Source organism: Perna viridis, chromosome 6 (genome assembly GCF_037379345.1).
Source record: "Perna viridis isolate PV_CMFRI_1.1 ecotype Kerala chromosome 6, ASM3737934v1, whole genome shotgun sequence".
NCBI lineage: Eukaryota > Metazoa > Mollusca > Bivalvia > Mytilida > Mytilidae > Perna > Perna viridis.
Window position 1 is genome coordinate 4,321,557 of NC_142450.1, and position 13,756 is coordinate 4,335,312.

The 13,756-nt window shown below is 35.1% G+C and overlaps 1 protein-coding gene across 1 annotated transcript in view; it reads right to left on the reverse strand.

Annotated features, from left to right (window-relative positions):
- Positions 1 to 667: 667 nt before the first annotated feature.
- Positions 668 to 13,756, reverse strand: part of LOC148613279 (synaptotagmin-12-like) — a 28,483-nt gene continuing 15,394 nt past the window's right edge. The window contains exons 4-9 of the mRNA XM_088586602.1: positions 12,408 to 12,543; positions 9,748 to 9,877; positions 8,352 to 8,564; positions 6,646 to 6,766; positions 3,824 to 3,957; positions 668 to 2,458 (exon numbers count right to left, since the gene is read on the reverse strand). Of these exons, the coding sequence (XP_088442728.1) occupies positions 2,291 to 2,458; positions 3,824 to 3,957; positions 6,646 to 6,766; positions 8,352 to 8,564; positions 9,748 to 9,877; positions 12,408 to 12,543 (902 nt within the window). The 3' untranslated portion in view covers positions 668 to 2,290. The remainder of the gene's footprint in view (positions 2,459 to 3,823; positions 3,958 to 6,645; positions 6,767 to 8,351; positions 8,565 to 9,747; positions 9,878 to 12,407; positions 12,544 to 13,756) is intronic.

Below are 13,756 nucleotides of genomic sequence, written 5' to 3' on the forward strand. Positions count from 1 at the left end.
AGTTGGTGGTTCCGGATGTTTGAATCCCCCTTTTTTTGGAAAATTTTAATTCCATGCCAAATTAAGACACAAATGAGCCCATATAATAGCTTTGAAGTCGCTTTCAGAATCTTCGAATCCGTCCCTGTCACTTGACAAATTCCTAGCAATACAGTTTTTTTTTTTATTTCAATAGTGCCATGTATTTAATTGATCAGTCGAGTCTGCTTTATTGACATCGTCCTCTGGCAGTATAAACCAGATATCAGCCAGCGCAGTTAATCAGAAAACGACTGAACGTCTGCGGATGAGATTGGGTTTTCTATTGAGCAGTTCTAAAGGCTTTGTTTTGAACAAGAGCTCATATGACAAGACTATTTCTAAGAATAGACCTAGGCCGCTATTTGTCAGGGCTTTTTGTATGCATAAATTATGATTGATCACAAAACAATAGATTCTTGTCGAGCTTTTTTATCATCAGTATATTTGAAGATGATTCGGAACCGTTTTTTTTTTAATAAAATGTGAAGAATCTCCGCCAAGTGTTATTGTTTTATCTAGGTGTTCCATCTTTCTCGAAATTACAATCAACAAGCCTCGTTAACACCAAGAAATGTCCCACTACACTTAAATTCTATCAAAAGTAAAAGATAAATCGTATGTACTTTTTTTATATAGGCAAAATGAGTTAAATAATATTTTATTTATTGAACATTGTCAGATAGAATGTCAACGTAAATAAGCAGTTATTATAATATATATTGTAAAATCACAGCTTAAGTACAAAACAACATATTTGTGATGAGCACGACATAAGATAAAATAAACTACCCGTGGAAGATTGATGACGATTGCGTTCCATATATATTTAACTCCAAATAAGTGTCGCACAAAGTTGAACATGAATGAAAAAATGTCGATCAAAGTTTAGAAGTTGTACATGTAATACAGATGCTACTGACTAAATTTGCCGACCCATGCAAATTCTAAACAAGGGGCACAAACAGCGTAAAATAACTGATTGACAACAATGCAATCATACATGTAGCCCTGGATTTCGGCTCGAACCATTTGAAATACTTGGAAGGAGTGGGATGTCTATGTAGGACACGTTTTTTCCTGATGCGGTGGCAAGCCAATTTAATTGTTTATTTAATTAGAACTAAACTATTTATTTGGGTATTTTATTTTTCCCCATTGCTTAAATGAAGTTTAGGATATCTCTATCACTCTGAATTATTTTAATGGAACAAAATTAGGGTAAGAAATTTTATTATAACAATACCCGCCCAATGCAGGAATATCAAATGATCCATGCCTTACACAGACAAAAAAAAATCAATTTAGTGAGCAGTAACGATTAGATACATATTGTACAGCTATATCAATATTAAAAGAGTAAATTTTCAACTATTTACATAACTAGGTGAATTTGATTAAACCATCAGCAATGCAATGACATGAAGGATCGTTTACCTCCCTACAAAATACATTTACATCATACTGATATGCCATTAGAGATCATAGACGCTTTCAATGAATAGGAAGATCAATGCACGTGCAGCCATCTATTAACTGGGCCCTAACTGAAATACAAAATGTACATCGATTTATATTTTGATATTGTGACCCACCTAACATACAAACTCGTGTTCAATTGACGGTTAGTTTCTTCGATTTGTTTCCCCCGTGGAAATAAATGTTTCTACGTGTATATACTTAATATTTGCCCAGGGGAATATAGCGAATTGTTACCCCTGATCCATTCATGATGAATAGCCACCTGCACCCGGCACTATGGAGGTTCCCCGAGAAACACTTGGATGTTCCCTTGAGGAACAATTAACAGTACATAACATCATTTATATTCCTCTGTGGAACAATTAACTATAATATAAATGTAGATACATGTACATCTAATTTCCCAGGGGGAATAAATCACAGAAAACAATAGCCACTAGCGTTCAATCGCTGCTGGCTACCTCTAAAACGGTATATATGCAAACATGTGTAGTTAAGTACAGTAATTACACAGTGCTGTACATAGGTACACATGCCCAGTAAATGTACATAGCCTTAGAGGCGGTGTTCGGGCAGTGCCATATTGACTTCCATGTCAGTATTACTGTCGAAGTGCCAATTTAAGCGCTTACATTCTACACGAACACTTACTAACTAAAGTCTAGTTCAAATTTAAAATACCTCAATTCTGAAGTTAAGCAAATCTTCTATTGTCATCTTTTTTCTAATTATATATATACATGAAAATGAGATAATGAACGTTGTCCTTTGTCTTCAGCACCCTAATAACCTATTTTCGCAAATAATGCCACATTGCTACTGGTTTCCTAAGATTTGTCATCATTTGGTTCCAGTGCGAAAGTTCAGTACCAGAGGTGTTAGCACCAACAATCACATGACCTAAAGATGGCGTCTTGTCCGGTAAATGCTCAGCTACTGTTATCCGCAATTGAACTGTCTATAAATGAATAAAAAAGAAAATCATCAACATAGCTATAAGTTTTTACAATTCAGTCACAAATATTACATATCTATTAATTCCATGTTGAATACAAAATGAGTCAGCAAAATTCAGAAAACGACTTGTACATGTACATGCAAGTCCCGATCTTAATTTATTTTTATCCGGAATTTCTACTGTTGTAAGACTGATCTGTGATTAGTTTGCTACCATGATATCTTCTATTTTGTATCATTACATGTACCAACATCAATATTACCGCACGGATATAGTTAAGCGTCATTAGGTATACAAGTGTAACCATGTTACATGTATTTATAACTGACAGTGTATTTAACTACGCTTAAAGATTTTTTGTTAATAAGATCACAGTCTTTACTCCAAAAACAACCACACCCTTGGCTTATACATAGGGGGTGGGTACACATTCGTTAATTCACCGGGTCATGTGACGAGACTTACATGTATAAGCCCTATAGGAAATCAAGGACAGAAGGCTTCCTAGTCACTAACAGTCAAGAAATTATTAAATAGCAAGACATTACATACTAATTTCATATCCGAAATATATTTTTTCGAAACATAAGTATTTGCAAGCTCTATCCAGCAGCAGCAGACGTTTATGTCGTCTCTCACTGACCGCTGCAGACAGGCCTTTCGAAATCTTCGGACAGTATATCAAATTAAACGTCGTTTGTCAATTGAAATCATTCACTTTTTCTTGACTTTGCAAGATTCTTGCAAATTTTTAGAGACTGAGTGCAGCGTCTATACTAAAGTTCGAACGTCAGCCGCTGTTCGGAGCATGAAGCATTTGAACATATTACGAATTGAAATTGTCCATGATTCCGCAATCTGCTAATTATTACGGTTCATCCTGCAACTACGCTTTCTAGTATACAGATAAAGAGTGTCAAATAACGCAAAGCTTTATCCATCCACTGCATAATATCGTCTCGAACTGCACTGGTTACTTTTCCAGTTATGGGCAACGTCAAAAACAGGAAAATGGTAACAAGTTTATAGGTGCCCTCGCCAACCGCCGCGCTGAAAAGATTGCTGAAAAAATAAACTACTTTGAACAAATTTCGCGTGTTTTAAAATGTGGTTGCATGATAAACATTGCCGAAAATATAATTATATTTATTCGTACTTGCTTCGAAATAAGATTACCTCGGTAAACCCTTGCCATCTGACTATTCCTAAAGCTCGTCAACTATATTTGATATTTTTCGGCAATATATATGTACATTTTGTATTGTGCAAAAATGTATATGGACGATTATCATCCATACTTATCGAAAATGAAATTTACGAGTGCAAGAATTTGCTAATCAAAAGTTGCAAACGTTTTATACTCACTGACAAAGCTGTAGCAGGCACAGAAAAAATCATGGCTTCATTAAAGTTGGGATGTTTTTCTCCGCGTTTTACTGTTGTCTTTTTCTTGCTTATCTTCTTTCCATTTTGCATGAGATAAACCTTCACAAAGGGATCTGGAATATGATGAAATTAAGTTGAATGTACATATGTGTCAGAATAACAACGTATGCTGACATAAGGCTAAAAATAAGAAAAAAGTTATACCTGTTATATATATTTCCTGCTACCCAACCTGCCCTAGTTTTGTGGGCCTACCCTAAACATTTTATGGGCATTACGGCTCAAGCACTGTTATGGTAAACATGCGTACACTATTGTTTCCCCATTAACTCAATGTAAAATGTTCTCGAAAATGAAATTATCCCATTTATCCACCAAATTTGTTTTCAGGTAGCAGCAAAAAAAACTTGCGGCAAATGTGAGCAAATATTAACCTAAAACCCACTTTTATCAAATTTCTTGGTCAAAACACGTCCCCCCGTTAAAGGTATCTGGATCTGCCGCTGTATAAAAGTCCCTAGTTACATGTACTTTTCTGGATCACCTGTACTGTGTTGATTTGTACACCATTGATGCCAAACATACTTCATAATGTCAATATTAAAATGCCGCGAGATAAGACATTATTGTCACATTTACAATTCATCTATGAGAAGGACAATGTCCAAGGCAATCGTCGATGACAATGTTTAAGTGATTTGACTATAAACCTATTTTATTTCTCACGAGGATTGATAAACCTTACGTACTGACAAGAAAGACAACCCTTGAGAATGAAATATAACTTTGACTTGAGAAAAGTTGCTGGTGGTTAAACTGACTTCAGCGCAAAATTCTTGAAATTCTTTTTTCGGTACACATGCATTTTACAAATACAGTATAAAAAAAGCAGTCGCTTATACAAATAAAAAAGCAGTCGCATTTTACCTACGTGTATCATACTATCTTTATCCGGATACGTATTACATGTCAGCATCCACATTCGTTCTACGTACAATACGTAGAAGTTTTGCATGTACCCCGTAAGTTCAAAACAAATCAGATTCCAGAGGTGTCATGAAGGGCGTGCTTTGACATAAATGTACCACTGCCCCTCAGCATGTCGATACGTATTATGGCACATCAGAAACGTTCTTTCGCTGAGTATTTTATTAATATTAGTAAAGATGGGAACATACAAAGAATATGATTTACTTACATCGGTATTTGAGGAGGACAAGGAGTCAAAATTACAGAACTTCCCTTCATGGGGGAAGTCAATTCTTAGAACAGTTACAATTATTTAGTTAAGAAACTTTACCAATTAAATAAAGAAATCAATACCGTCATTACTCGCAAAAAACATGAAAAAAATAACCAATTAAGGATTTTTGCTGGTCATGTTCAGAAAATGTTTGTCAGTTTTTCGAACTCCTCTGGTTTTATGCATTTCACAACATTATTATTTTTGCCCGGTGACCTCAACTTTTCTTGTCATTTCATTAAACATATGCACCTTAAAATGTTATTTGGAAAGTTTTTATGAACTCCTTCTTATTTCTTCACTGATTTTAAAGGAAAAATCCTACTAAGACAAAACATGGAAAATCTAAAAATTTATTTCCCGCCAAATTTCAAAACCAATCTCATAAACGAGCACACTGATCCATCTATTTCTCTCCTAATTTTGTTGTACCATCAAAGATATCAAAATTAAGATTTCACAACCCTTTAAAATCCTTGTTATTCATAAATAGACCAGCGAACATCCCTTAATTATATATATAAAAAAATAACTGAGATTTTCAGTGAAGTATTAACAAAAATACTTAACAATTAAAATTAGTAATCAACTACGATCATAGATATAAGTACATATACATATATTTTACTATATAAAAGACACATGAGAGTACATGTAATTCAGTGGTGGCATTACATCTGCGCACATCCATACAAGAGATGGAACGATTGCGCGCAACTCACCTGTAGTTTGGTGTCACATCACAATTTTGATAAAAGAATAATGATAGTGCACAGTATATAGACAATGAACACCATTTAATAAATTAATGTATGTACAATGATCGACTTCTACTTGTATGATTTCGGTGACTTATTGTGAGCATTACTTATATACTTAAAATTAAAGAGCAAAAAAATCATTCGAAACCTATGTTTTGTAAGGTTAAGATGAAAAAAATGAATCACTTTCCATTACCTGAAAGCCCGGGTAATGTTTTCGTTCCACAAGTTTCTCTCAAATATATCTTAGCGATCATAGGGTCGCTTATGGTATATTGATCAGGGAATCAGATTACATTTTCCATTGTGAAATAATGATAATGACAAGGGGCGGGAACGGGCGCGCACCGTCACAATTTAGGAACTTCCTTTAATTTCAGCCGTTTTTTTCCTAAAAAGGATGGTGCGCACCCGGTGCGCCGTACCTGATTCCGCCTTTGATGACTTGTACGTCTCTACAGTCTAGATGGACAGGCTTCACCTTTAGAACTTTTTGCCCCCCTTTTTTACAAATGTTTATAGAGATATTAAATTATGGGATTCCTCTGTTTTGTAATATTGTTCAGTCTAACTATGTTTGGCAAGGCTTTATCGAAAGAATTATTAATAACTGGTACACTATTTTTAGTCACGGAAGGAAACTCTGCTATTTTTTGTTGGACAGTAAGTTGATCAGAGTTTACGATCCAAAAATATGGGGAGGGGGTGTACCGTTTTTTATTTAGCAGCTGCTTATTACAACTGGAATATTTGTGTGTATGTGTGTGCTTAACATAGTTAGTATAATAAAATGTTACCTCCGACATCTTTACCGGCTGTCATTCGTAGACTTCTGGCTTTTACGATAACAATCGTTAGTCTTTCTGCTGTTGGGAGGTAGCTGAGGGAAAACATTATATCACCGTATTCTGTTGGTTTCTGTAAAATTGGAAAATTAATAAATAATTTTGACAAACACTGAACAATGAAAAAAATGAACGTATTTTAGAAAAAAAAAGTAAAATGACCACAGGTAATGTTCCTACTGTGTTATACATGTATGTGTTTTTTTTTTAACACACAAGTTACAAATGCATGATCAAAGTTATACCATTTCTTTACTTTGCATTTATTTGCTTTCTTTTTCCGAGGTTTGAAGATGGGGTTAGGCTGCATAGTTATATATAATTGTACGCTACTGTAACTGTTGTGATAGTGCCTCGGTCCTCATGGGTGTCTTTTATATATCAAAAGTAATGTGATAAAAAAATGAAATTCATTGGTCCAAAAATGGAAGCACATGCAGGTTATATAAACTTAGAAACTATGGATACTGCTTATTAAAAAATCCAAATTTATCGGAAAATATTTTATGCACAATTGTGATTTTTTTCATTTTTTCATCCTGTTTTGTTGTCTGCCAACTGACATTATTATTTAATTTACACATCCGTCACACAGTCAAGCAAGTGAAATGATCATGAACAGATCGATAATACATGTACATGTATATATGTCAAGTATTACAGCTTGATCATGAACGAGCGAGACTTTTAGCACATCTGCAAATTTAACAAACAAAACGAGGATGATAGCCAAATAATATCCATTTAAAAAAAATAAAATTAAACGCGTCTTTTTTCCAAATAAACCACTGTATTAGCGAAGGTGGTGGTGGTAGTCGTGGTGGTGGGGGGGGGGGGGAGGTTGGGTCTAGCTTTGAACTTAAAAATAAATATACATGTATATATATTTTATACTCATCCAGTAAAAATAATGATTCTATATTTTCCCAATTACTTAAAAAACACAAATTTTCAAATAAAAACATTGTTTTCGGTTGCTGCTGTAATGAAAAATAAAATATTTTGGTCTTGCGACATAAAAATTCTTATCCGACATCAAATTCCAGCCCCCTTTCCACAACAAGAATGGTCGGTGCCTTAATCAACTTGCTCCATCACATTCATGGACAAGCTGAAAAAGTTGTACATATATATATATATATATATATTGTCGATCTAGATCTGTTCACAATCATTTCCCTCGCTTGATATTGTGACGGGAGCATAATTATGCGTTTCCTTCAATTAGTATTTTTTTCATAACAGACTGTCTCTTTAAAACCAATATCTCTTTTTTTGATGAAGAGAAACTAGCAACATAAATGTTATTCATTAACCCAAACTAAACATGCATTTCCATAAAACCTGAGTGAAGATTTGGAAATGAGAATATTGATGAGACTACCGTGTAATTATGTTTTTCGACGAGACCATTTACGGCAACAATTAATTACAATCATTGCCATAAAACAAATCCAAAAAATCTTTTTAATGCCGCAATAATTGACACACTATATATTAACTCAATAGCTATATTGGTAGTTGGTTAACTCACCGATGCCAGTTCAATTCAACGTTTTATAAACCCCATAAACTATTAGATTACAAAACCCACTCTAAAACAACGGAAGTTGCAATGAGTGCGACTCAAACAACCGGAAATGAGCGTGTAAACTTACGTCATCGATATCTCGCAGATTTAACCACATTTTAATGGGAATGCGTAGATCGATATCTCCAACACGAATTTCCGATTCACCAACGACCTTGTGTCGAGCATACTTATCAACAGCGAACACTTGAAACTGAATAATTTTACTATCAAGCTGAAATGGTTCAACATTGAACAGAAATCTCTCTTTGAACACCGGGTCTGTTGACTGCTTTTGGATCTGAAAAACAAAACGTATCAATATGCGTGTACATATACATGTAGTCAGCGCACATAGCGCTTTTTGTATTACAACGACATTGGTCTGTTTACGAAGATGTTTGGTTTTCAATGAAATTTGTAAACATTGTATTCTACCGATGCACTTGGTCTATGCTCCCAGTTTTTAGTGTCCGAACTGCTAATTTACTTTTGTTACATTGTACACATTATTTTGGTTATTTTATGTTCTTTGTTGTGTGTTGTCTGTTTTCCTGTCTGGTCTTTGTCCCGGGATTATATTCTTCTCTGCTTGAATTTTGGTTCGGAATCCCTTGATTACTCTTGGATCATAATATTTTTTTTTTATAGTTACTACATGTACATGAACTATAGAGTGAACTTTCATGTGGAAGTTGTGTAAGAAATCGATTTTTGAGAATTCTACATATTTATATACATGTAACAATCATCTGAAGACCGAGAAAAAAAAGGAGCAAGAATTAATTAAGCTCTCCTAAAATATTTAACTTAATATTTCTATGCCACCAAAGTGTAAAATACATGCATTCAAAAGCCTGCTTTTACTGGATATTTGATCAAGAAACAAATCATGATGGCAATAAATAAAAGTATTCCGTCGTGAATGAAAATCCCAGCCCAGCAATAAAGTTAGCGATTAAGACATGATAGGCGAAAAGTTTTACCCGCAAAATTGATTTTAACACTTTGAACCGCGAAAATAGATACAGGTCAATATGCTCCCTTGACATAGAAATCACGAAAATTAATTCATGTACAAAAAACAATTTTGTACATTCACGTTGACATTATAAATCTTATAAAGTTAATTTTTTTGTTCATTTCTTTTCAACCATTTTGAAAATGTTTGAAAATGTGCTGTTGCATTTTATAGACCAACCACTTGATTTTTATGTTTTAGCTGGGACAAAAATGAAATGAAAAACAGGACAAGGTTTCATGGAGTATAAAACTGGGATGATAAACTGGTCGTACTTTGAATATCTTTTCACATACAAAGATGCTATTAGTAATTTTCGAAAAAAAAACCATAGTTTTTACGATGAGTTTTTTTACAATAATTATTATAAGTTTCGAAAAAGTTACAATATTTTATAGAACGCTAGTCCTTCACCAACAAAAGACAAATAATTGTTTCTTTATTCGAATCGAAGGAGTCATACTTTTGTTTGGAATGTTGAAGATGAATCTGGGAGTATTGTCCCTTTGATGTATGTGTCGAGAGATCCCGAATATTGGTTTGGAGTCAAATCCTTTGCTTGGATAATACTAACTACCAATTCAGAAACTTCTCTGAAATGTAAAATAAAAAAGAAATGCCACATGTACATGTTACATGTAGTAGATAAAAAAAAGAGAGATAGCAGTTTGTGTAGTTCTAAGAATATCGCAAGTAGTAAAAAGATTTTAATCCACTTATTATGTCAAATGGAATTATGTGCGATTCCGTCACAAAAGGAATTACACACACACACACACACACACACACATATATTATACAACGTCTCAGAATGTCACGACTCTATTCGCTACACTTCTCCATCGGATCAAATTGATACAGGGAAGATATGTAGACGTATAGACAGGTCTGAAAAATCCCAACGATGTTAGAACTGTTAAATTTGCGATGCAAATGTTTGGTCGTTCCCTCCGCGGGACTCGAACTTGTACCGCTGTGACATCTATGGCAACATCTCCTGCACAAAGTCCAGCGCCCTAGACCACTAGGCCATGTAGCCTAGATGGTCGAGTGGTCTAGGGCGCTGGACTTTGTGCAGGCGGTGTTGCCATAGATGTCACAGCGGTACAAATTCGAGTCCCGAGTGGGGCCAAAATAAAATTTTAGGCCTAACGGTCTTCGTCAGGGGCAAAAAGTTCTAAAGGTGAAGCCTGTCCATCTAGACTGTAGAGCAGAATTGCCTTTATTGTCCCCTTCCTCACCGCTGTCCTATTCCTTGCCTCCCAGTGTCCAGTTCCCCACCCCTATGATCCCATTCACAGTCCCAAGTTGTCCCATCCCTGTCCCCCATTATCCCCTTCCCCTCCCCAATTGTCCCATCTCTGTTCCCCATTATCCCCTTTCCTTCCCCAATTGTCCCATCTCTGTCCCCCATTATCCCCTTCCCAAACAGTTGTCCTATCTCTGTCCCTCATTATCCCCTTCCCCTCCCCAATTGTCACATTCCCTGTCCCCCATGTCTCGTTCCTCATGTACAATGTACATTAACCATCACCTACCCTTTGCATTACTCAATGAACCTGAAATTAGCTTTTGGTGCATCGTAAAAGAAACACTGTCTCCCCAGAACGCCACACCCCCATACTATGTAAGACTTACAGATGTAATAATGAGTTGATGCTGCACCCTGAACTACCCACGGTGCCCACTCCTGGGAGACAAGTTCTATTTACGATCTAAGACTGATAAATAATGCGTGATGCTAGGGAAATGACATTTAGAAATACAGATATGTGTTGTGTGAATTATTAAATTAACTTCAAAATTGAATTTCTAGATTCATTCTCTCTTAGAATTGCTCTTTTTCAATTACGAGATAGCATGATAAACTATATATTGATATTCAATTTGCAATTAATGTAGATAGTTCTGAAGATTAAGTTTGAGATTATAGTGCAAGCATCTGCAAAATTCAAGCTCAATTCGAAATTCTTGCAGATGATCGATTACAAATGTTAAAACACCACCGACTGAATGATTAAAGAATAGATGCAATCGAAAGTTACTAAGACTTTCCCCTTTTAACAAAATTATCTTCTGCTTAGTTGTTCCTTCGCAATGCAATTACATTGCTCATGAAAAGTAATTATAAGTTTCAACTAATTTACCGAACTGAAAAAAACTCTAGGCGATAGACACAAGAAATAATATCAAGCAACTCGTAGCCATATGTACCCCGCCAACGCAAAAACGTTAAAGTGCCAAAGTCCTACAACTCCAGTAAAATTTGTCGAAATAGAATGGCTGTGCAATATGACCAAGTTCTGACAATGACTAACAATCCTACAAAATTAAAACAAAACCCGTCAAGCAGTTTCCGAGGGGTTGTGCCACAATTGTGACTTGGCGGACAGACGCACGGACGCGCGGACGCATGGACAACGACATTTCTATGCCCCCTTCCGCGTTGCATTCGTATTACAAATGGCAATATTATGGTAGAAATTGTTTAAAAGTATGAAACCACCGCAATGGTCCCAATGTACTGCTGGACAAATGTACGATCATTTCTGACGAGAGGTAAATCAAAACAGATCATATACATATTAGTACAACATTTTCTAGGTAATTTCTCCCACTTCCTGATTCTTGCAATGAATGGTATTTCGTAGAAAAGAAATAAATAATTTCCGACAAACTTTATTAAATTGGGGCCCTGATGAAATGCATTTTCAAGTTGCAGAATATAATTAGCTTTCTTTAAAACAATTTGTTTAATTTAAGCGCACATGAACATTTCAAATGCAAAGTTTTATATGCAGTGCTCATGCAATCAGGGACTATCGATATCGAAAGTTCTTTTGCGCAGTTCTATAACGTAGCAATGCACTTCAATTAGGCCAAGGCTGTAAACGTATTAATTTTTGCGGACTCTATCAAGTGAACATATTCCCGGTATCAAAATATGATTAGCGTTTTAAACTGTCAAAATTAAATTTTGCGGAAACTAATTTCCGCGCTTATCTGCCCACCGCGAAAATAGCGAAAATTAATACACCGCAAAAACTAATACGTCTACACTATAAGATTATGATCGACTCGATTCTTTTCATCTTTCCTTGATTTGTTCTTACAAATATATACCTGTCATATTCTAATGCAAATTCCATCTGTCCTATTTTTGGCATATCTGGTGACATTTCTAAGACAGACGAATCAGAAGCAACGCTGTCACACGACTCCGCCCTCCTCATTCCATGGGGTATTTCAACCTCTGAACCTACAACAATATTAATGTACAAGGTATTGGACACGTTTTTATGTTTTAATAAAGTACATGCATAACGACACACGAAAAACCTGTTCTGTGCTATGCAACTACAAGTGATTGTTGCTTTTAATGATGGTTTGCATTAAACCCTCACATTACTAAAATCCAAATTACCATTGAACGCTTATCGGACACAAGTCAAATGACAATCGGTTTATTGCATTTTGCACATGTAGTTCTATTAATCGAAGATGACTGTACGGACGAAACACTCTTAGACTAAAGAGTTGATGGCTGATGTTAATGAGTAAAACGTGATCAATTTGTGGCTTATTTCTGATATCGACACACACACACAAAAAACCCAAGTGCACTGGTAATATGAAATTCTACAAAGCAAGCTAACAAAAAACAATACAAATAAAACGGGAATGACAGGTGCTCCGAAAGGGTTAGTGCGTCCTGCTCCACAAACCATACACCAGTAACATACATTTTATGTAGCAACTGAGTAAAATTGGCAACTCGTGCACTTTTTTTCAGTAACATAACAGGACATGACTCATAATACGCACTTTATTTCATCATGTCATACGCGTAAAAAGAAACAAAATAAACTAACCAGAGCGCCTATTAGAATATAATGCAATGTATCGTTATGCAATGTTGTTCTGTAGTTTTTTTTTTCCTTTATATCTTCATGCCAGCACTAATAGACAAATGATCTCTGAAAATACCTTTTATTGTAGTTCTTAAATAATTGTTGCTATTTTGATTTTTACGATACAGTCGTTACGCATGTACTTTCGCTCTTTATCCGTTCCCATGGATAGTCACCTGATCGTAATTCTATTTTCTGATCGGCCAAATGCAGGTGATCAGTGACGTAGTCGCGTTCGAAAAAAACTATAGCCAATATTGATATTGCGTCTTACGCGTTATTACATGTATTTGTTTTATAATGAAATATAGAAAATTATAAGTAAAATGATCATAATTTTGCTTGCATCAGCTATTGTTCTTCATAGATAATACTTGTTTATCTATTATTGTTATTTAGCGTTCAATTTTACTTGAGACGAAGTATCCCATGAGTTCATTATCATTGCAATTGACAAGTTGAACGCACTTTACGACTACTTGGAATTAAATTTCAAATAATTTTTAAGTTCTTAATAGTCTGTTTATCTACTTGTTAAGCCGATGTTAATGTAAACGATAT